This window comes from Coregonus clupeaformis, unplaced genomic scaffold, assembly GCF_020615455.1.
Source record: "Coregonus clupeaformis isolate EN_2021a unplaced genomic scaffold, ASM2061545v1 scaf0292, whole genome shotgun sequence".
NCBI lineage: Eukaryota > Metazoa > Chordata > Actinopteri > Salmoniformes > Salmonidae > Coregonus > Coregonus clupeaformis.
The window spans coordinates 420,001-444,267 of record NW_025533747.1 but is presented as its reverse complement, the minus strand read 5'-3'; the positions used below and the strand labels follow the sequence as shown (position 1 = coordinate 444,267).

The following is a 24,267-nucleotide window of genomic DNA, read 5'->3' as shown; positions in this document are numbered from 1 at the left end:
TCATTCCGTCTTCTCATTCCATGTTCTCATTCCGTCTTCTCATTCCATGTTCTCATTCCGTCTTCTCATTCCATGTTCTCATTCTGTCTACTCATTCCATGTTCTCATCCCATGTACTCATTCCGTCTTCTCATTCCGTCTTCTCATTCCGTCTTCTCATTCCATCTTCTCATTCCGTCTTCTCATTCTGTCTTCTCATTCCATGTTCGCATTCCATCTTCTCATTCCGTCTTCTCATTCCATGTTCGCATTCTGTCTTCTCATTCTGTCTTCTCATTCTATGTTCTCATTCCATGTTCTCATTCTGTCTTCTCATTCCATGTTCTCATTCCGTCTTCTCATTCCATGTTCTCATTCCGTCTTCTCATTCCATGTTCGCATTCTGTCTTCTCATTCTGTCTTCTCATTCTATGTTCTCATTCCATGTTCTCATTCTGTCTTCTCATTCCATGTTCTCATTCCGTCTTCTCATTCCATGTTCTCATTCCGTCTTCTCATTCCATGTTCTCATTCTGTCTACTCATTCCATGTTCTCATCCCATGTACTCATTATGTCTTCTCATTCCGTCTGCTCATTCCGTCTTCTCATTCCATCTTCTCATTCCGTCTTCTCATTCTGTCTTCTCATTCCATGTTCTCATTCTGTCTACTCATTCTGCCTTCTCATTCCATGTTCTCATTATGTCTACTCATTTCGTCTTCTCATTCCATGTTCTCATTCTGTGTCCCATTCTGTCTTCTCATTCCATGTTCTCATTCCGTCTTCTCATTCTGTCTTCTCATTCCGTCTTCTCATTCCATCTTCTCATTCCGTCTTCTCATTCTGTCTTCTCATTCCATGTTCTCATTCTGTCTACTCATTCTGCCTTCTCATTCCATGTTCTCATTATGTCTACTCATTTCGTCTTCTCATTCCATGTTCTCATTCTGTGTCCCATTCTGTCTTCTCATTCCATGTTCTCATTCTGTCTTCTCATTCTGTCTTCTCATTCCGTCTTCTCATTCCATGTTCACATTCTGTCTGTCTTCTCATTCTGTCTTCTCATTCCATGTTCACATTCTGTCTTCTCATACCATGTTCTCACTCTGTCTTCTCATTCCATGTTCTCATTCATTTCTCATTCTGTCTTCTCATTCCGTCTTCTCATTCTGTCTTCTCATTCCATGTTCTCATTCTGTCTACTCATTCCATGTTCTCATTCCATGTTCTCATTATGTCTTCTCATTCCATCTTCTCATTCTGTCTACTCATTCTGCCTTCTCATTCCATGTTCTCATTCTGTCTTCTCATTCCGTCTTCTCATTCTGTCTTCTCATTCCATGTTCTCATTCTGTCTACTCATTCCATGTTCTCATTCCATGTTCTCATTGTCTTCTCATTCCATCTTCTCATTCTGTCTACTCATTCCATCTTCTCATTCCATGTTCTCATTATGTCTACTCATTTCGTCTTCTCATTCAGTCTTCTCATTCTGTCTTCTCATTTCATGTTCTCATTCTGTCTTCCCATTCTGTCTTCTCATTCCGTGTTCTCATTCTGTCTTCTCATTCCGTCTTCTCATTCTGTCTTGTCATTCCATCTTCTCATTCCATGTTCACATTCTGTCTGTCTTCTCATTCCATGTTCACATTCTGTCTTCTCATTCCATGTTCTCATTCTGTATTTTCATTCCGTCTTCTCATTCCATGTTCTCATTCTTACTCATTCTGTCTTCTCATTCCATCTTCTCGTTCCATATTCTCATTCTGTCTTCTCATTCCATGTTCGCATTCAAATCAAATCAAATCAAATTTTATTGGCCACATGCGCCGAATACAACAGGTGCAGACATTACAGTGAAATGCTTACTTACAGCCCTTAACCAACAGTGCATTTATTTTTAACAAACAAAGTAAAAATAAAACAACAACAAAAAAAGTGTTGAGAAAAAAAGAGCAGAAGTAAAATAAAATAACAGTAGGGAGGCTATATATACAGGGGGGTACCGGTGCAGAGTCAATGTGCGGGGGCACCGGCTAGTTGAGGTAGTTGAAGTAATATGTACATTTGGGTAGAGTTAAAGTGACTATGCATAGATAATAAACAGAGTAGCAGCAGCGTAAAAAGGATGGGGTGGGGGGGGGGGCAGTGCAAATAGTCCTGGTAGCCATGATTAGCTGTTCAGGAGTCTTATGGCTTGGGGGTAGAAGCTGTTGAGAAGTATTTTGGACCTAGACTTGGCACTCCGGTACCGCTTGCCGTGCGGTAGCAGAGAGAACAGTCTATGACTAGGGTGGCTGGAGTCTTTGACAATTTTGAGGGCCTTCCTCTGACACCGCCTGGTATAGAGGTCCTGGATGGCAGGAAGCTTGGCCCCAGTGATGTACTGGGCCGTACGCACTACCCTTTGTAGTGCCTTGCGGTCGGAGGCCAAGCAGTTGCCATAACAGGCGGTGATGCAACCAGTCGGAACCAGTCTTCTCATTCCATGTTCTCACTCCGTCTTCTCATTCCATGTTCTCATTCTGTCTTCTCATTCCATGTTCTCATTCTGTCTTCTCATTTCATGTTCACATTCTGTCTACTCATTCCATCTTCTCATTCCATCTTCTCATTCTGTCTTGTCATTCCATGTTCTCATTCTGTCTATTCAGTCCGTCTTGTCATTCCGTCTTCTCATTCCGTCTTGTTATTCCATGTTCTCATTCTGTCTATTCAGTCCGTCTTGTCATTCTGTCTTCTCATTCCATGTTCTCATTCTTTCTTCTCATTCCATGTTCACATTCTGTCTTCTCATTCCATGTTCTCATTCTGTCTTCTCATTCCGTCTTCTCATTCCGTCTTCTCATTCTGTCTTCTCATTCTGTCTTCTCATTCCATGTTCTCATACTGTCTACTCATTCCGTCTTCTCATTCCGTCTTCTCATTCCATCTTCTCAGTCCATATTCTCATTCTGTCTTCTCATTCCGTCTTCTCATTCCGTCTTCTCATTCTGTCTTCTCATTCTGTCTTCTCATTCCATGTTCTCATTCTGTCTATTCAGTCTGTCTTCTCATTCTGTCTTCTCATTCCATGTTCTCATACTGTCTACTCATTCCGTCTTCTCATTCCATCTTCTCAGTCCATATTCTCATTCTTTCTTCTCATTCTGTCTCTCATTCTTTCTTCTCATTCCATCTTCTCATTCTGTCTTCTCATTCCATCTTCTCATTCTGTCTATTCAGTCCGTCTTGTCATTCTGTCTTCTCATTCCGTATTGTTATTCCATGTTCTCATTCTGTCTATTCAGTCCGTCTTGTCATTCTGTCTTCTCATTCCATGTTCTCATTCTTTCTTCTCATTCCATGTTCACATTCCGTCTTCTCATTCCATGTTCTCATTCTGTCTACTCATTCCGTCTTCTCATTTTTCAGTCTCTCATTCTGTCTTCTCATTCCATGTTCTCATTCTGTCTACTCATTCCGTCTTCTCATTCCGTCTTCTCATTCCGTCTTCTCATTCCATCTTCTCATTCTGTCTTCTCATTCCGTCTTCTCATTCCGTCTTCTCATTCTGTCTTCTCATTCTGTCTTCTCATTCCATGTTCTCATTCTGTCTATTCAGTCTGTCTTCTCATTCTGTCTTCTCATTCCATGTTCTCATACTGTCTACTCATTCCGTCTTCTCATTCCATCTTCTCAGTCCATATTCTCATTCTGTCTTCTCATTCCATGTTCTCATTCTTTCTTCTCATTCCATGTTCTCATTCTGTCTTCTCATTCCATGTTCTCACTCCGTCTTCTCATTCCATGTTCTCATTCTGTCTTCTCATTCCATGTTCTCATTCTGTCTTCTCATTCCATGTTCTCATTCCGTCTTCTCATTCCATGTTCTCATTCTTTCTTCTCATTCTGTCTACTCATTGTCTTCTCATTCCATGTTCTCATTCTGTCTACTCATTCCATCTTCTCATTCTGTCTTCTCATTTTGTCTTTTTATTCTGTCTTCTCATTGGGTGTTCTGTGTTGTGACGGTTGTGTCCTGGTCAGAGTTGCTGTGCTAAGAGACGAGTGATGTGTGCAGAGAAGGAAGAAGAGGAGGAGAGATGGAGGGACAGCTGGGATGAGAGCAGGATGGACATAATATGGGTAGAGTGAGAGAGGAGAGAAAGAGGAGAGTCTAGTCATATCTGAGAGAGAGAGTACACAGAGCATTACCTTTGACTAGGGCTCTGCCTAGATACCTACCTAAAGTGCATTCGGAAAGTATTCAGACCCCTTTACTTTATCCACATTTTGTTACGTTACACCCTTTTTCTAAAATGGATTTAAATTTCAATTTAACATATGTTTTCAGACCCTTTGCTATGAGCCTCGAAATTGCATCCTGTTTCCATTGATCATCCTTTAGATGTTTGTACAACTTGATTGGAGTCCACCTGTGGTAAATTCAATTGATTGGACATGATTTGGAAAGGCACACATCTGTCTATATAAGGTCCCACAGATGACATTGCATGTCAGAGCAAAAACCAAGCCATGAGGTCGAAGGAATTGTCCGTAGAGCTCCGAGACAGGATTGTGTCAAAGCACAGATCTGGGGAAGTGTACCAAAACATTTCTGCAGCATTGAAGGTCCCCAAGAACACAGTGGCCTCCATCATTCTTAAATGGAAGAAGTTTGGAACCACCAAGACTCTTCCTAGAGCTGGCCGCCCGGCCAATCGGGGGAGAAGGGCCTTGGTCAGGGAGGTGACCAAGAACCCGATGGTCACTCTGACAGAGCTCTAGAGTTCCTCTGTGGAGATGGGAGAACCTTCCAGAAGGACAAACATCTCTGCAGCACCCTACCACTCAGGCCTTTATGATAGAGTGGCCAGACGGAAGCCACTCCTCAGTAAAAGGCACATGACAGCCCGCTTAGTGTTTGCCAAAAGGCACCTAAAGGACTCTCAGACCATGAGAAACAAGATTCTCTGGGTCTGATGAAACCAAGATTGAACTCTTTGGCCTGAATGCCAAGCGTCACGTCTGGAGGAAGCCTGGCACCATCCCTACGGTGAAACATGGTGGTGGCAGCATCATGCTGTGGGGATGTTTTTCAGCGGCAGGGACTGGGAGACTAGTCAGGATCGAGGGGAAAGATGAACGGAGCAAAGTACAGAGAGATCCTTGATGAAAACCTGCTCCAGAGCGCTCAGGACCTCAGACTGGGGCGAAGGTTTACCTTCCAACAGGACAACGACCCTAAACACACAGCCAAGTGGCTTCGGGACGAGTCTCTGAATGTCCTTGAGTGGCCCAGCCAGAGCTCTCTGACTTATTTAAAATTAAAAAAATTGTGCAGAAAAATAAAACACCCTGTTTTTGCTTTGTCGTTATGGGGTATTGTGTGTAGATTGATGAGGGGAAAAAAACATTTAATCAATTTCAGAATAAAGCTGTAATGTAACAGAATGTGGAAAAAGTCAAGGGGTCTGAATACTTTCCGAAGGCACTGTACCTCGGGGGCATAACTGCAACCTATTCCCTACATAGTGCACTAGTTTTAAATAGGGCCCTACTTAGATACCTACCTCTCTCTACATCAGGGGTGTCCAACTCATTCCAACCAGGTGAGGGGAGGTCCTAACTAATCACTATGTGTCAGATGAAGACAACCAGGTGAGGGGAGGTCCTAACTAATCACTATGTGTCAGATGAAGACAACCAGGTGAGGGGAGGTCCTAACTAATCACTATGTGTCAGATGAAGCCAACCAGGTGTGGGGGGAGGTCCTAACTAATCACTATGTGTCAGATGAAGACAACCAGGTGAGGGGGGAGGTCCTAACTAATCACTATGTGTCAGATGAAGACAACCAGGTGAGGGGAGGTCCTAACTAATCACTATGTGTCAGATGAAGACAACCAGGTGAGGGGAGGTCCTAACTAATCACTATGTGTCAGATGAAGCCCTGGACAACCAGGTGAGGGGAGGTCCTAACTAATCACTATGTGTCAGATGAAGACAACCAGGTGAGGGGAGGTCCTAACTAATCACTATGTGTCAGATGAAGACCTAGACAACCAGGTGAGGGGAGGTCCTAACTCATCACTATGTGTCAGATGAAGACAACCAGGTGAGGGGGGAGGTCCTAACTAATCACTTGACCTCAATTCATCAATCAAGTACAAGGGAGGAGTGAACCTGCAGACGCGTATGAGTTTGACCCCTGTGCTCCGTGTTGCTATGACACCCATACAGGAGGAAGGGTCCGGCGTGTTGCTATGACACCCATACGGGAGGAAGGGTCCGGGGGAGCGGAGTGGGACAGGGTTCGACCAGAGCCCGATGTGGAGAGTGATCTGTCCGGCAGCGTTGCGGTGTGTGTGCTCTGTTCTCAGAGACCAACACAACTGACACACTAGAAAGTAGTCCACTATGTAGGGTATAGGGTGCCCTTTTGGGACGCGAGCCTATAATCACTCATCTTTGACCTCTGACCCCATCAGGTAAGTGTTGCCGTGGGGAAGAAGACCCTGTTCCTGTTTAACCTCAACGACCCTGACAACCCCATAGAGCTGGCCTTCCAACAGCGCTACGGACACATCATCTCCTATCGCTGGTACTCACACACTCACACTCACTCAGTCACTCACTCACTCACTCACACACTCACACACTCACACTCACTCACTCACACACACTCACACACTCACTCAGTCACTCACATATTCACTCACATGACAGATTTCTTTGGCTATTTCTGTTTGTAACTTCTCTCCCCCTCCCTCCTCTCCCCCCCTCCCTCCTCTCCTCCTCCCCCCCCTCCCTCCTCTCCCCCCCTCCCTCCTCTCCTCCCCCCTCCCTCCCTCCCTCCCTCTCTCCTCTCCCCCTCCCCCTCCCCTCTCTCTCTCCCCCTCCCCCTCCTCCTCTCCTCTCCTCCCCCCTCCCAGGTACGGTGATGGCTACATCTTGATTGGTTTCTCTCAGGGTTATTTTGTGGTGATCTCTACTCACATCAGAGAGATCGGTCAGGAACTGTTCCAGGCTCACAACCATAAAGACAGCCTGACCAGTGTAGCCATCTCCCCTGCTCTCAACAAGGCTGCTTCCTGTGGTGACAACAGGTACACATACACACACACACACACACACACACTCACACTCACACACTCACACACACTCACACTCACACACACACACTCTCACACACACACTCACACTCACACACACTCTCACACACACACTCACACTCACACACACACACACACACACACACTCTCACACACACACTGCAGAGATTCCGTAATAAATAGTGTGTGTGTGTGTTGCAGTATAAAGATCCATGATCTGTCTGAACTGAAGGAGATGGACGCCATCGTTAACCTGGATGATGAGACTAAAGGTTATACACCATACACACACACACACACACACATACATACACCACACACCACACACACACACCATACACACAAACACACACCACACACACATACACCATACACACACACATACACACACACACATACACACACACACACCACACACACACACAAATACACCATCCACACACACACACAGTTGGAATACAGTCAGGTTCTGTGTCCCAAATGGGCCCTATTCCCTTTGTAGGGCACTACTTTGTTCCAGGGACCACAGGGCTGTAGGGCTTTACAGAGGCAGTAGGGGGCTACAGGGACCACAGGGCTATAGGGCTTTACAGAGGCAGTAGGGGGCTACAGGGACCACAGGGCTGTAGGGCTTTACAGAGGGAGTAGGGGGCTACAGGGACCACAGGGCTGTAGGGCTTTACAGAGGCAGTAGGGGGCTACAGGGACCACAGGGCTGTAGGGCTTTACAGAGGCAGTAGGGGGCTACAGGGACCACAGGGCTGTAGGGCTTTACAGAGGCAGTAGGGGGCTACAGGGACCACAGGGCTGTAGGGCTTTACAGAGGCAGTAGGGGCTACAGGGACCACAGTGCTGTAGGGCTTTACAGAGGCAGTAGGGGGCTACAGGGACCACAGGGCTGTAGGGCTTTACAGAGGCAGTAGGGGGCTACAGGGACCACAGTGCTGTAGGGCTTTACAGAGGCAGTAGGGGGCTACAGGGACCACAGTGCTGTAGGGCTTTACAGAGGCAGTAGGGGGCTACAGGGACCACAGGGCTGTAGGGCTTTACAGAGGCAGTAGGGGGCTACAGGGACCACAGGGCTGTAGGGCTTTACAGAGGCAGTAGGGGGCTACAGGGACCACAGGGCTGTAGGGCTTTACAGAGGCAGTAGGGGGCTACAGGGACCACAGGGCTGTAGGGCTTTACAGAGGCAGTAGGGGGCTACAGGGACCACAGGGCTGTAGGGCTTTACAGAGGCAGTAGGGGGCTACAGGGACCACAGTGCTGTAGGGCTTTACAGAGGCAGTAGGGGGCAGGGACCACAGGGCTGTAGGGCTTTACAGAGGCAGTAGGGGGCTACAGGGACCACAGGGCTGTAGGGCTTTACAGAGGCAGTAGGGGGCTACAGGGACCACAGTGCTGTAGGGCTTTACAGAGGCAGTAGGGAACCTACAGGGACCACAGTGCTGTAGGGCTTTACAGAGGCAGTAGGGGGCTACAGGGACCACAGTGCTGTAGGGCTTTACAGAGGCAGTAGGGGAGCTACAGGGACCACAGGGCTGTAGGGCTTTACAGAGGCAGTAGGGGGCTACAGGGACCACAGGGCTGTAGGGCTTTACAGAGGCAGTAGGGGGCTACAGGGACCACAGGGCTGTAGGGCTTTACAGAGGCAGTAGGGGGCTACAGGGACCACAGTGCTGTAGGGCTTTACAGAGGCAGTAGGGGGCTACAGGGACCACAGGGCTGTAGGGCTTTACAGAGGCAGTAGGGGGCTACAGGGACCACAGGGCTGTAGGGCTTTACAGAGGCAGTAGGGGGCTACAGGGACCACAGGGCTGTAGGGCTTTACAGAGGCAGTAGGGGGCTACAGGGACCACAGGGCTGTAGGGCTTTACAGAGGCAGTAGGGGGCTACAGGGACCACAGGGCTGTAGGGCTTTACAGAGGCAGTAGGGGGCTACAGGGACCACAGGGCTGTAGGGCTTTACAGAGGCAGTAGGGGGCTACAGGGACCACAGGGCTGTAGGGCTTTACAGAGGCAGTAGGGGGCTACAGGGACCACAGGGCTGTAGGGCTTTACAGAGGCAGTAGGGGGCCTACAGGGACCACAGGGCTGTAGGGCTTTACAGAGGCAGTAGGGGGCTACAGGGACCACAGGGCTGTAGGGCTTTACAGAGGCAGTAGGGGACTACAGGGACCACAGGGCTGTAGGGCTTTACAGAGGCAGTAGGGGGCTACAGGGACCACAGGGCTGTAGGGCTTTACAGAGGCAGTAGGGGGCTACAGGGACCACAGGGCTGTAGGGCTTTACAGAGGCAGTAGGGGATACAGGGACCACAGGGCTGTAGGGCTTTACAGAGGCAGTAGGGGGGCTACAGGGACCACAGGGCTGTAGGGCTTTACAGAGGCAGTAGGGGGTACAGGGACCACAGGGCTGTAGGGCTTTACAGAGGCAGTAGGGGGCTACAGGGACCACAGGGCTGTAGGGCTTTACAGAGGCAGTAGGGGGGCTACAGGGACCACAGGGCTGTAGGGCTTTACAGAGGCAGTAGGGGGCTACAGGGACCACAGGGCTGTAGGGCTTTACAGAGGCAGTAGGGGGCTACAGGGACCACAGGGCTGTAGGGCTTTACAGAGGCAGTAGGGGGCTACAGGGACCACAGGGCTGTAGGGCTTTACAGAGGCAGTAGGGGGCTACAGGGACCACAGTGCTGTAGGGCTTTACAGAGGCAGTAGGGGGCTACAGGGACCACAGTGCTGTAGGGCTTTACAGAGGCAGTAGGGGGCTACAGGGACCACAGGGCTGTAGGGCTTTACAGAGGCAGTAGGGGGCTACAGGGACCACAGTGCTGTAGGGCTTTACAGAGGCAGTAGGGGGCAGGGACCACAGTGCTGTAGGGCTTTACAGAGGCAGTAGGGGGCTACAGGGACCACAGTGCTGTAGGGCTTTACAGAGGCAGTAGGGAGATACAGGGACCACAGGGCTGTAGGGCTTTACAGAGGCAGTAGGGGGCTACAGGGACCACAGGGCTGTAGGGCTTTACAGAGGCAGTAGGGGGCTACAGGGACCACAGGGCTGTAGGGCTTTACAGAGGCAGTAGGGGGGCTACAGGGACCACAGTGCTGTAGGGCTTTACAGAGGCAGTAGGGGGCTACAGGGACCACAGGGCTGTAGGGCTTTACAGAGGCAGTAGGGGGCTACAGGGACCACAGGGCTGTAGGGCTTTACAGAGGCAGTAGGGGGCTACAGGGACCACAGGGCTGTAGGGCTTTACAGAGGCAGTAGGGGGCTACAGGGACCACAGGGCTGTAGGGCTTTACAGAGGCAGTAGGGGGTACAGGGACCACAGGGCTGTAGGGCTTTACAGAGGCAGTAGGGGGGCTACAGGGACCACAGGGCTGTAGGGCTTTACAGAGGCAGTAGGGGGCTACAGGGACCACAGGGCTGTAGGGCTTTACAGAGGCAGTAGGGGGCTACAGGGACCACAGGGCTGTAGGGCTTTACAGAGGCAGTAGGGGGCTACAGGGACCACAGGGCTGTAGGGCTTTACAGAGGCAGTAGGGGGCTACAGGGACCACAGGGCTGTAGGGCTTTACAGAGGCAGTAGGGGGCTACAGGGACCACAGGGCTGTAGGGCTTTACAGAGGCAGTAGGGGGCTACAGGGACCACAGGGCTGTAGGGCTTTACAGAGGCAGTAGGGGGCTACAGGGACCACAGGGCTGTAGGGCTTTACAGAGGCAGTAGGGGGCTACAGGGACCACAGTGCTGTAGGGCTTTACAGAGGCAGTAGGGGGCTACAGGGACCACAGGGCTGTAGGGCTTTACAGAGGCAGTAGGGGACTACAGGGACCACAGGGCTGTAGGGCTTTACAGAGGCAGTAGGGGCTACAGGGACCACAGGGCTGTAGGGCTTTACAGAGGCAGTAGGGGGCTACAGGGACCACAGGGCTGTAGGGCTTTACAGAGGCAGTAGGGGGCTACAGGGACCACAGGGCTGTAGGGCTTTACAGAGGCAGTAGGGGGGCTACAGGGACCACAGGGCTGTAGGGCTTTACAGAGGCAGTAGGGGGACTACAGGGACCACAGGGCTGTAGGGCTTTACAGAGGCAGTAGGGGGCTACAGGGACCACAGGGCTGTAGGGCTTTACAGAGGCAGTAGGGGGCTACAGGGACCACAGTGCTGTAGGGCTTTACAGAGGCAGTAGGGGGCTACAGGGACCACAGGGCTGTAGGGCTTTACAGAGGCAGTAGGGGGCTACAGGGACCACAGGGCTGTAGGGCTTTACAGAGGCAGTAGGGGGCTACAGGGACCACAGGGCTGTAGGGCTTTACAGAGGCAGTAGGGGATACAGGGACCACAGGGCTGTAGGGCTTTACAGAGGCAGTAGGGGGCTACAGGGACCACAGGGCTGTAGGGCTTTACAGAGGCAGTAGGGGACTACAGGGACCACAGGGCTGTAGGGCTTTACAGAGGCAGTAGGGGGCTACAGGGACCACAGGGCTGTAGGGCTTTACAGAGGCAGTAGGGGGCTACAGGGACCACAGGGCTGTAGGGCTTTACAGAGGCAGTAGGGGGGCTACAGGGACCACAGGGCTGTAGGGCTTTACAGAGGCAGTAGGGGGCTACAGGGACCACAGGGCTGTAGGGCTTTACAGAGGCAGTAGGGGGCTACAGGGACCACAGGGCTGTAGGGCTTTACAGAGGCAGTAGGGGGCTACAGGGACCACAGGGCTGTAGGGCTTTACAGAGGCAGTAGGGGGCTACAGGGACCACAGGGCTGTAGGGCTTTACAGAGGCAGTAGGGAAGCTACAGGGACCACAGGGCTGTAGGGCTTTACAGAGGCAGTAGGGGGATACAGGGACCACAGGGCTGTAGGGCTTTACAGAGGGAGTAGGGGGCTACAGGGACCACAGGGCTGTAGGGCTTTACAGAGGAGTAGTGGGCTACAGGGACCACAGGGCTGTAGGGCTTTACAGAGGGAGTAGTGGGCTACAGGGACCACAGGGCTGTAGGGCTTTACAGAGGCAGTAGGGGGCTACAGGGACCACAGGGCTGTAGGGCTTTACAGAGGGAGTAGGGGGCTACAGGGACCACAGGGCTGTAGGGCTTTACAGAGGCAGTAGGGGGGCTACAGGGACCACAGGGCTGTAGGGCTTTACAGAGGCAGTAGGGGGATACAGGGACCACAGGGCTGTAGGGCTTTACAGAGGCAGTAGGGGGCTACAGGGACCACAGGGCTGTAGGGCTTTACAGAGGCAGTAGGGGGCTACAGGGACCACAGGGCTGTAGGGCTTTACAGAGGGAGTAGGGGGCTACAGGGACCACAGGGCTGTAGGGCTTTACAGAGGCAGTAGGGGGACTACAGGGACCACAGGGCTGTAGGGCTTTACAGAGGCAGTAGGGGGCTACAGGGACCACAGGGCTGTAGGGCTTTACAGAGGCAGTAGGGGGCTACAGGGACCACAGTGCTGTAGGGCTTTACAGAGGCAGTAGGGGGCTACAGGGACCACATGGCTGTAGGGCTTTATAGAGGCAGTAGGGGGCTACAGGGACCACAGGGCTGTAGGGCTTTACAGAGGCAGTAGGGGGATACAGGGACCACAGGGCTGTAGGGCTTTACAGAGGGAGTAGGGGGCTACAGGGACCACAGGGCTGTAGGGCTTTACAGAGGGAGTAGTGGGCTACAGGGACCACAGGGCTGTAGGGCTTTACAGAGGGAGTAGTGGGCTACAGGGACCACAGGGCTGTAGGGCTTTACAGAGGCAGTAGGGGGCTACAGGGACCACAGGGCTGTAGGGCTTTACAGAGGGAGTAGGGGGGCTACAGGGACCACAGGGCTGTAGGGCTTTACAGAGGCAGTAGGGGGCTACAGGGACCACAGGGCTGTAGGGCTTTACAGAGGCAGTAGGGGGATACAGGGACCACAGGGCTGTAGGGCTTTACAGAGGCAGTAGGGGGCTACAGGGACCACAGGGCTGTAGGGCTTTACAGAGGCAGTAGGGGGCTACAGGGACCACAGGGCTGTAGGGCTTTAGTCATAGTCATTGCAGGCGCTTACAGAGCGACTACAGGGCTAGGGTTAGTGTTCAAGGGCACATCGACAGCACCAGTCGGCTCTGGGCTTAGAACCAGCGACCACAGGCTCAGCGGGCTTTACAGAGGCAGTAGGGGGATACAGGGACCACAGGGCTGTAGGGCTTTACAGAGGCAGTAGGGGGCTACAGGGACCACAGGGCTGTAGGGCTTTACAGAGGCAGTAGGGGGACCTACAGGGACCACAGGGCTGTAGGGCTTTACAGAGGCAGTAGGGGGGCTACAGGGACCACAGGGCTGTAGGGCTTTACAGAGGCAGTAGGGGGCTACAGGGACCACAGGGCTGTAGGGCTTTACAGAGGGAGTAGGGGGCTACAGGGACCACAGGGCTGTAGGGCTTTACAGAGGCAGTAGGGGGCTACAGGGACCACAGGGCTGTAGGGCTTTACAGAGGCAGTAGGGGGCTACAGGGACCACAGGGCTGTAGGGCTTTACAGAGGCAGTAGGGGGATACAGGACCAGGCTGTAGGGCTTTACAGAGGCAGTAGGGGGACTACAGGGACCACAGGGCTGTAGGGCTTTACAGAGGCAGTAGGGGGCTACAGGGACCACAGGGCTGTAGGGCTTTACAGAGGCAGTAGGGGGCTACAGGGACCACAGGGCTGTAGGGCTTTACAGAGGCAGTAGGGGGGCTACAGGGACCACAGGGCTGTAGGGCTTTACAGAGGCAGTAGGGGGGCTACAGGGACCACAGGGCTGTAGGGCTTTACAGAGGCAGTAGGGGGGCTACAGGGACCACAGGGCTGTAGGGCTTTACAGAGGCAGTAGGGGGCTACAGGGACCACAGGGCTGTAGGGCTTTACAGAGGCAGTAGGGGGCTACAGGGACCACAGGGCTGTAGGGCTTTACAGAGGCAGTAGGGGGCTACAGGGACCACAGGGCTGTAGGGCTTTACAGAGGCAGTAGGGTGTTACAGGGACCACAGGGCTGTAGGGCTTTACAGAGGCAGTAGGGGGATTACAGGGACCACAGGGCTGTAGGGCTTTACAGAGGCAGTAGGGGGCTACAGGGACCACAGGGCTGTAGGGCTTTACAGAGGAGTAGGGGCTACAGGGACCACAGGGCTGTAGGGCTTTACAGAGGCAGTAGGGGGCTACAGGGACCACAGGGCTGTAGGGCTTTACAGAGGCAGTAGGGGGCTACAGGGACCACAGGGCTGTAGGGCTTTACAGAGGCAGTAGGGGGGCTACAGGGACCACAGGGCTGTAGGGCTTTACAGAGGCAGTAGGGGGCTACAGGGACCACAGGGCTGTAGGGCTTTACAGAGGCAGTAGGGTGTTACAGGGACCACAGGGCTGTAGGGCTTTACAGAGGCAGTAGGGTATTACAGGGACCACAGGGCTGTAGGGCTTTACAGAGGGAGTAGGGGGCTACAGGGACCACAGGGCTGTAGGGCTTTACAGAGGCAGTAGGGAGATACAGGGACCACAGGGCTGTAGGGCTTTACAGAGGCAGTAGGGGGATACAGGGACCACAGGGCTGTAGGGCTTTACAGAGGGAGTAGGGGGCTACAGGGACCACAGGGCTGTAGGGCTTTACAGAGGGAGTAGTGGGCTACAGGGACCACAGGGCTGTAGGGCTTTACAGAGGGAGTAGTGGGCTACAGGGACCACAGGGCTGTAGGGCTTTACAGAGGCAGTAGGGGGCTACAGGGACCACAGGGCTGTAGGGCTTTACAGAGGGAGTAGGGGGCTACAGGGACCACAGGGCTGTAGGGCTTTACAGAGGCAGTAGGGGGCTACAGGGACCACAGGGCTGTAGGGCTTTACAGAGGCAGTAGGGGGATACAGGGACCACAGGGCTGTAGGGCTTTACAGAGGCAGTAGGGGGCTACAGGGACCACAGGGCTGTAGGGCTTTACAGAGGCAGTAGGGGGCTACAGGGACCACAGGGCTGTAGGGCTTTACAGAGGGAGTAGGGGGCTACAGGGACCACAGGGCTGTAGGGCTTTACAGAGGCAGTAGGGGGCTACAGGGACCACAGGGCTGTAGGGCTTTACAGAGGCAGTAGGGGGCTACAGGGACCACAGGGCTGTAGGGCTTTACAGAGGCAGTAGGGGGGCTACAGGGACCACAGTGCTGTAGGGCTTTACAGAGGCAGTAGGGGGCTACAGGGACCACAGGGCTGTAGGGCTTTACAGAGGCAGTAGGGGGCTACAGGGACCACAGGGCTGTAGGGCTTTACAGAGGCAGTAGGGGGATACAGGGACCACAGGGCTGTAGGGCTTTACAGAGGGAGTAGGGGGCTACAGGGACCACAGGGCTGTAGGGCTTTACAGAGGGAGTAGTGGGCTACATGGACCACAGGGCTGTAGGGCTTTACAGAGGGAGTAGTGGGCTACAGGGACCACAGGGCTGTAGGGCTTTACAGAGGCAGTAGGGGGGATACAGGGACCACAGGGCTGTAGGGCTTTACAGAGGAGTAGGGGGCTACAGGGACCACAGGGCTGTAGGGCTTTACAGAGGCAGTAGGGGGCTACAGGGACCACAGGGCTGTAGGGCTTTACAGAGGCAGTAGGGGGATACAGGGACCACAGGGCTGTAGGGCTTTACAGAGGCAGTAGGGGGCTACAGGGACCACAGGGCTGTAGGGCTTTACAGAGGCAGTAGGGGGCTACAGGGACCACAGGGCTGTAGGGCTTTACAGAGGGAGTAGGGGGATACAGGGACCACAGGGCTGTAGGGCTTTACAGAGGCAGTAGGGGGCTACAGGGACCACAGGGCTGTAGGGCTTTACAGAGGCAGTAGGGGGGCTACAGGGACCACAGGGCTGTAGGGCTTTACAGAGGCAGTAGGGGGATACAGGGACCACAGGGCTGTAGGGCTTTACAGAGGCAGTAGGGGGCTACAGGGACCACAGGGCTGTAGGGCTTTACAGAGGCAGTAGGGGGCTACAGGGACCACAGGGCTGTAGGGCTTTACAGAGGGAGTAGGGGGCTACAGGGACCACAGGGCTGTAGGGCTTTACAGAGGCAGTAGGGGGACTACAGGGACCACAGGGCTGTAGGGCTTTACAGAGGCAGTAGGGGGCTACAGGGACCACAGGGCTGTAGGGCTTTACAGAGGCAGTAGGGTGCTACAGGGACCACAGTGCTGTAGGGCTTTACAGAGGCAGTAGGGGGATACAGGGACCACAGGGCTGTAGGGCTTTACAGAGGCAGTAGGGGGCTACAGGGACCACAGGGCTGTAGGGCTTTACAGAGGCAGTAGGGGGTACAGGGACCACAGGGCTGTAGGGCTTTACAGAGGGAGTAGGGGGCTACAGGGACCACAGGGCTGTAGGGCTTTACAGAGGGAGTAGTGGGCTACAGGGACCACAGGGCTGTAGGGCTTTACAGAGGCAGTAGTGGGCTACAGGGACCACAGGGCTGTAGGGCTTTACAGAGGCAGTAGGGGGCTACAGGGACCACAGGGCTGTAGGGCTTTACAGAGGGAGTAGGGGGCTACAGGGACCACAGGGCTGTAGGGCTTTACAGAGGCAGTAGGGGGGCTACAGGGACCACAGGGCTGTAGGGCTTTACAGAGGCAGTAGGGGGATACAGGGACCACAGGGCTGTAGGGCTTTACAGAGGCAGTAGGGGGCTACAGGGACCACAGGGCTGTAGGGCTTTACAGAGGCAGTAGGGGGCTACAGGGACCACAGGGCTGTAGGGCTTTACAGAGGCAGTAGGGGATACAGGGACCACAGGGCTGTAGGGCTTTACAGAGGCAGTAGGGGGCTACAGGGACCACAGGGCTGTAGGGCTTTACAGAGGCAGTAGGGAACCTACAGGGACCACAGGGCTGTAGGGCTTTACAGAGGCAGTAGGGGGCTACAGGGACCACAGGGCTGTAGGGCTTTACAGAGGCAGTAGGGGGCTACAGGGACCACAGGGCTGTAGGGCTTTACAGAGGCAGTAGGGGGGCTACAGGGACCACAGGGCTGTAGGGCTTTACAGAGGCAGTAGGGGGCTACAGGGACCACAGGGCTGTAGGGCTTTACAGAGGCAGTAGGGTGTTACAGGGACCACAGGGCTGTAGGGCTTTACAGAGGCAGTAGGGTATTACAGGGACCACAGGGCTGTAGGGCTTTACAGAGGGAGTAGGGGGCTACAGGGACCACAGGGCTGTAGGGCTTTACAGAGGCAGTAGGGAGATACAGGGACCACAGGGCTGTAGGGCTTTACAGAGGCAGTAGGGGGATACAGGGACCACAGGGCTGTAGGGCTTTACAGAGGGAGTAGGGGGCTACAGGGACCACAGGGCTGTAGGGCTTTACAGAGGGAGTAGTGGGCTACAGGGACCACAGGGCTGTAGGGCTTTACAGAGGGAGTAGTGGGCTACAGGGACCACAGGGCTGTAGGGCTTTACAGAGGCAGTAGGGGGCTACAGGGACCACAGGGCTGTAGGGCTTTACAGAGGGAGTAGGGGGCTACAGGGACCACAGGGCTGTAGGGCTTTACAGAGGCAGTAGGGGGGCTACAGGGACCACAGGGCTGTAGGGCTTTACAGAGGCAGTAGGGGGGATACAGGGACCACAGGGCTGTAGGGCTTTACAGAGGCAGTAGGGGGCTACAGGGACCACAGGGCTGTAGGGCTTTACAGAGGCAGTAGGGGGCTACAGGGACCACAGGGCTGTAGGGCTTTACAGAGGCAGTAGGGGGCTACAGGGACCACAGGGCTGTAGGGCTTTACAGAGGCAGTAGGGGGACTACAGGGACCACAGGGCTGTAGGGCTTTACAGAGGCAGTAGGGGGCTACAGGGACCACAGGGCTGTAGGGCTTTACAGAGGCAGTAGGGGGCTACAGGGACCACAGTGCTGTAGGGCTTTACAGAGGCAGTAGGGGGCTACAGGGACCACAGGGCTGTAGGGCTTTATAGAGGCAGTAGGGGGCTACAGGGACCACAGGGCTGTAGGGCTTTACAGAGGCAGTAGGGGGATACAGGGACCACAGGGCTGTAGGGCTTTACAGAGGCAGTAGGGGGCTACAGGGACCACAGGGCTGTAGGGCTTTACAGAGGGAGTAGTGGGCTACATGGACCACAGGGCTGTAGGGCTTTACAGAGGGAGTAGTGGGCTACAGGGACCACAGGGCTGTAGGGCTTTACAGAGGCAGTAGGGGGCTACAGGGACCACAGGGCTGTAGGGCTTTACAGAGGAGTAGGGGGCTACAGGGACCACAGGGCTGTAGGGCTTTACAGAGGCAGTAGGGGGGCTACAGGGACCACAGGGCTGTAGGGCTTTACAGAGGCAGTAGGGGGATACAGGGACCACAGGGCTGTAGGGCTTTACAGAGGCAGTAGGGGGCTACAGGGACCACAGGGCTGTAGGGCTTTACAGAGGCAGTAGGGGGCTACAGGGACCACAGGGCTGTAGGGCTTTACAGAGGGAGTAGGGGGATACAGGGACCACAGGGCTGTAGGGCTTTACAGAGGCAGTAGGGGGCTACAGGGACCACAGGGCTGTAGGGCTTTACAGAGGCAGTAGGGGGGCTACAGGGACCACAGGGCTGTAGGGCTTTACAGAGGCAGTAGGGGGATACAGGGACCACAGGGCTGTAGGGCTTTACAGAGGCAGTAGGGGGCTACAGGGACCACAGGGCTGTAGGGCTTTACAGAGGCAGTAGGGGGCTACAGGGACCACAGGGCTGTAGGGCTTTACAGAGGGAGTAGGGGGCTACAGGGACCACAGGGCTGTAGGGCTTTACAGAGGCAGTAGGGGGACTACAGGGACCACAGGGCTGTAGGGCTTTACAGAGGCAGTAGGGGGCTACAGGGACCACAGGGCTGTAGGGCTTTACAGAGGCAGTAGGGTGCTACAGGGACCACAGTGCTGTAGGGCTTTACAGAGGCAGTAGGGGGCTACAGGGACCACAGGGCTGTAGGGCTTTATAGAGGCAGTAGGGGGCTACAGGGACCACAGGGCTGTAGGGCTTTACAGAGGCAGTAGGGGGATACAGGGACCACAGGGCTGTAGGGCTTTACAGAGGCAGTAGGGGGCTACAGGGACCACAGGGCTGTAGGGCTTTACAGAGGGAGTAGTGGGCTACAGGGACCACAGGGCTGTAGGGCTTTACAGAGGCAGTAGTGGGCTACAGGGACCACAGGGCTGTAGGGCTTTACAGAGGCAGTAGGGGGCTACAGGGACCACAGGGCTGTAGGGCTTTACAGAGGGAGTAGGGGGCTACAGGGACCACAGGGCTGTAGGGCTTTACAGAGGCAGTAGGGGGCTACAGGGACCACAGGGCTGTAGGGCTTTACAGAGGCAGTAGGGGGGATACAGGGACCACAGGGCTGTAGGGCTTTACAGAGGCAGTAGGGGGGCTACAGGGACCACAGGGCTGTAGGGCTTTACAGAGGCAGTAGGGGGCTACAGGGACCACAGGGCTGTAGGGCTTTACAGAGGGAGTAGGGGGATACAGGGACCACAGGGCTGTAGGGCTTTACAGAGGCAGTAGGGGGCTACAGGGACCACAGGGCTGTAGGGCTTTACAGAGGCAGTAGGGAACCTACAGGGACCACAGGGCTGTAGGGCTTTATAGAGGCAGTAGGGGGCTACAGGGACCACAGGGCTGTAGGGCTTTATAGAGGGAGTAGGGGGGCTACAGGGACCACAGTGCTGTAGGGCTTTACAGAGGCAGTAGGGGGCTACAGGGACCACAGGGCTGTAGGGCTTTACAGAGGGAGTAGGGGGGCTACAGGGACCACAGGGCTGTAGGGCTTTACAGAGGCAGTAGGGGGCTACAGGGACCACAGTGCTGTAGGGCTTTACAGAGGCAGTAGGGGGCTACAGGGACCACAGGGCTGTAGGGCTTTACAGAGGCAGTAGGGAGATACAGGGCTGTAGGGCTTTACAGAGGCAGTAGGGGACTACAGGGACCACAGGGCTGTAGGGCTTTACAGAGGCAGTAGGGGGCTACAGGGACCACAGGGCTGTAGGGCTTTACAGAGGCAGTAGGGGGCTACAGGGACCACAGGGCTGTAGGGCTTTACAGAGGCAGTAGGGGGCTACAGGGACCACAGGGCTGTAGGGCTTTACAGAGGCAGTAGGGGGGGCTACAGGGACCACAGGGCTGTAGGGCTTTACAGAGGCAGTAGGGGGGCTACAGGGACCACAGGGCTGTAGGGCTTTACAGAGGCAGTAGGGGGCTACAGGGACCACAGGGCTGTAGGGCTTTACAGAGGCAGTAGGGGGGCTACAGGGACCACAGGGCTGTAGGGCTTTACAGAGGCAGTAGGGGGCTACAGGGACCACAGGGCTGTAGGGCTTTACAGAGGCAGTAGGGTGTTACAGGGACCACAGGGCTGTAGGGCTTTACAGAGGCAGTAGGGTATTACAGGGACCACAGGGCTGTAGGGCTTTACAGAGGGAGTAGGGGGCTACAGGGACCACAGGGCTGTAGGGCTTTACAGAGGGAGTAGGGGGCTACAGGGACCACAGGGCTGTAGGGCTTTACAGAGGCAGTAGGGGGCTACAGGGACCACAGGGCTGTAGGGCTTTACAGAGGCAGTAGGGGGCTACAGGGACCACAGGGCTGTAGGGCTTTACAGAGGCAGTAGGGGGCTACAGGGACCACAGGGCTGTAGGGCTTTACAGAGGCAGTAGGGGGCTACAGGGACCACAGGGCTGTAGGGCTTTACAGAGGCAGTAGGGGGCTACAGGGACCACAGGGCTGTAGGGCTTTACAGAGGCAGTAGGGGGATACAGGGACCACTGGGCTGTAGGGCTTTACAGAGGCAGTAGGGGGATACAGGGACCACAGGGCTGTAGGGCTTTACAGAGGCAGTATGGGACCACATGGCTGTAGGGCTTTACAGAGTCAGTATGGGACCACAGGGCTGTAGGGCTTTACAGAGGCAGTAGGGGACCACAGGGCTGTAGGGCTTTACAGAGGCAGTAGGGGGCTACAGGGACCACAGGGCTGTAGGGCTTTACAGAGGCAGTAGGGGGCTACAGGGACCACAGTGCTGTAGGGCTTTACAGAGGCAGTAGGGGGCTACAGGGACCACAGGGCTGTAGGGCTTTACAGAGGCAGTAGGGGGCTACAGTGACCACAGGGCTGTAGGGCTTTACAGAGGCAGTAGGGGGCTACAGGGACCACAGGGCTGTAGGGCTTTACAGAGGCAGTAGGGGGCTACAGTGACCACAGGGCTGTAGGGCTTTACAGAGGCAGTAGGGGGCTACAGGGACCACAGGGCTGTAGGGCTTTACAGAGGCAGTAGGGGGCTACAGGGACCACAGTGCTGTAGGGCTTTACAGAGGCAGTAGGGGGCTACAGGGACCACAGGGCTGTAGGGCTTTACAGAGGCAGTAGGGGGCTACAGGGACCACAGGGCTGTAGGGCTTTACAGAGGCATTAGGGGGCTACAGGGACCACAGGGCTGTAGGGCTTTACAGAGGGAGTAGGGGGCTACAGGGACCACAGTGCTGTAGGGCTTTACAGAGGCAGTAGGGGGCTACAGGGACCACAGTGCTGTAGGGCTTTACAGAGGCAGTAGGGGGCTACAGGGACCACAGGGCTGTAGGGCTTTACAGAGGCAGTAGGGGGCTACAGTGACCACAGGGCTGTAGGGCTTTACAGAGGCAGTAGGGGGCTACAGGGACCACAGGGCTGTAGGGCTTTACAGAGGCAGTAGGGGGCTACAGGGACCACAGTGCTGTAGGGCTTTACAGAGGCAGTAGGGGGCTACAGGGACCACAGTGCTGTAGGGCTTTACAGAGGCAGTAGGGGGGATACAGGGACCACAGGGCTGTAGGGCTTTACAGAGGCAGTAGGGGGATACAGGGACCACAGTGCTGTAGGGCTTTACAGAGGCAGTAGGGGGGATACAGGGACCACAGGGCTGTAGGGCTTTACAGAGGCAGTAGGGGGGCTACAGGGACCACAGGGCTGTAGGGCTTTACAGAGGCAGTAGGGGGGCTACAGGGACCACAGGGCTGTAGGGCTTTACAGAGGCAGTAGGGGGGATACAGGGACCACAGGGCTGTAGGGCTTTACAGAGGCAGTAGGGGGGCTACAGGGACCACAGGGCTGTAGGGCTTTACAGAGGGAGTAGGGGGCTATTTGAGATGCAGGAACTGAACTGTTTCTGTTTCTGTGTGTTAGTGGAACAGATTTAAAGTCATACAATGCAGTTAACTTCAACTTTGGTGTGTGTCTGTGCCTTCGTGTGTGTGTGTGTGTGTCTGTCTGTCTGTGTGTGTGTGTGTGTGTGTGTGTGTGTGTGTGTGCTGTGCCTCCGTGTGTGTGTGTGTGTGTGTGTGCTGTCTGTCTGTCTGTCTGTCTGTGTGTGTGTGTGTGTGTGTGTGTGTGTGTGTGTCTGTGCCTCCGTGTGTGTGTGTGTGTGTGTGTGTGTGTGTGTGTCCCCCTCCAGGTCTGGACCAGTTGAGCTGGACTGATGATGGTCAGTTGTTGGCCGTCTCCACCCAGAGAGGAACCCTGCATGTCTTCCTGACCCGTCTCCCCATTCTGGGGCACAGCTGCGGGACCCGCCTGGCCTACCTGACCTCCCTGCTGGAGGTCACTGTGTCTAACCGTGTAGAGGGGGTGAGAACACAGACAGCTGCGGGACCCTGCCTGGCCTACCTGACCTCCCTGCTGGAGGTCACCGTGGCTCAGGGTTTCCGTTAGGAAAACGTGGCACCGGGCGGCAGGTAGCTTAGCGGTTAAGAGTGTTGGGCCAGTAACCGGAAGGTCGCTGGTTTGAATCCGCAAGCCGTCTAGGTGAAAAATCGGTCAGTGTGCCCTTGAGCAATGCACTTAACCCTAATTTCTCCTGTAAGTCACTATGGATATGAGCGTCTGCTAAATGACTCCAATGCAGTGTTTTTAAATTTACCGGACCCATTTGAGAAATGTACTGGACCCATTTTCATTGGGTGCATAACACATTAGGGCGTCCACACACGGTGCTCAGAATCCCATTTAGATTATGGTCATACATTTTAACAGAACATGCAACTCATGTAATGAAGCTGTTAATAAAACGTTATTTTTTTTAAACATTTGCTAAAAATGCAATTCGTGAGGAAAACACCATTCTGAACAGCGCACCTTGGAAAACACCATTCTGAACAGCGCACCTTGGAAAACACCATTCTAAACAGCGCACCTTGGAAAACACCATTCTAAACAGCGCACCTTGGAAAACACCATTCTAAACAGCGCACCTTGGAAAACACCATTCTAAACAGCGCACCTTGGAAAACACCATTCTGAACAGCGTACCTTGGAAAACACCATTCTGAACAGCGCACCTTGGAAAACACCATTCTGAACAGCGCACCTTGGAAAACACCATTCTAAACAGCGCACCTTGGAAAACACCATTCTGAACAGCGCACCTTGGAAAACACCATTCTGAACAGCGCACCTTGGAAAACACCATTCTGAACAGCGCACCTTGGAAAACACCATTCTGAACAGCGCACCTTGGAAAACACCATTCTGAACAGCGCACCTTGGAAAACACCATTCTGAACAGCGTACCTTGGAAAACACCATTCTGAACAGCGCACCTTGGAAAACACCATTCTGAACAGCGTACCTTGGAAAACACCATTCTGAACAGCGCACCTTGGAAAACACCATTCTGAACAGCGCACCTTGGAAATCACCATTCTGAACAGCGCACCTTGGAAAACACCATTCTGAACAGCGCACCTTGGAAAACACCATTCTAAACAGCGCACCTTGGAAAACACCATTCTGAACAGCGTACCTTGGAAAACACCATTCTGAACAGCGCACCTTGGAAAACACCATTCTGAACAGCGCACCTTGGAAAACACCATTCTGAACAGCGCACCTTGGAAAACACCATTCTGAACAGCGCACCTTGGAAAACACCATTCTGAACAGCGCACCTTGGAAAACACCATTCTGAACAGCGCACCTTGGAAAACACCATTCTGAACAGCGCACCTTGGAAAACACCATTCTGAACAGCGCACCTTGGAAAACACCATTCTGAACAGCGCACCTTGGAAAACACCATTCTGAACAGCGTACCTTGGAAAACACCATTCTGAACAGCGCACCTTGGAAAACACCATTCTGAACAGCGCACCTTGGAAAACACCATTCTGAACAGCGCACCTTGGAAAACACCATTCTGAACAGCGCACCTTGG

The 24,267-nt window shown here is 54.2% G+C and overlaps 1 protein-coding gene across 1 annotated transcript in view; it reads left to right on the top strand.

The window, feature by feature from the left end:
• wdr19 (WD repeat domain 19) overlaps positions 1-24,267 on the top strand; it is a 108,925-nt gene that overhangs the window by 9,701 nt on the left and 74,957 nt on the right. The window contains exons 8-11 of the mRNA XM_045214640.1: positions 6,454-6,566; positions 6,898-7,071; positions 7,279-7,349; positions 22,510-22,682. Of these exons, the coding sequence (XP_045070575.1) occupies positions 6,454-6,566; positions 6,898-7,071; positions 7,279-7,349; positions 22,510-22,682 (531 nt within the window). The remainder of the gene's footprint in view (positions 1-6,453; positions 6,567-6,897; positions 7,072-7,278; positions 7,350-22,509; positions 22,683-24,267) is intronic.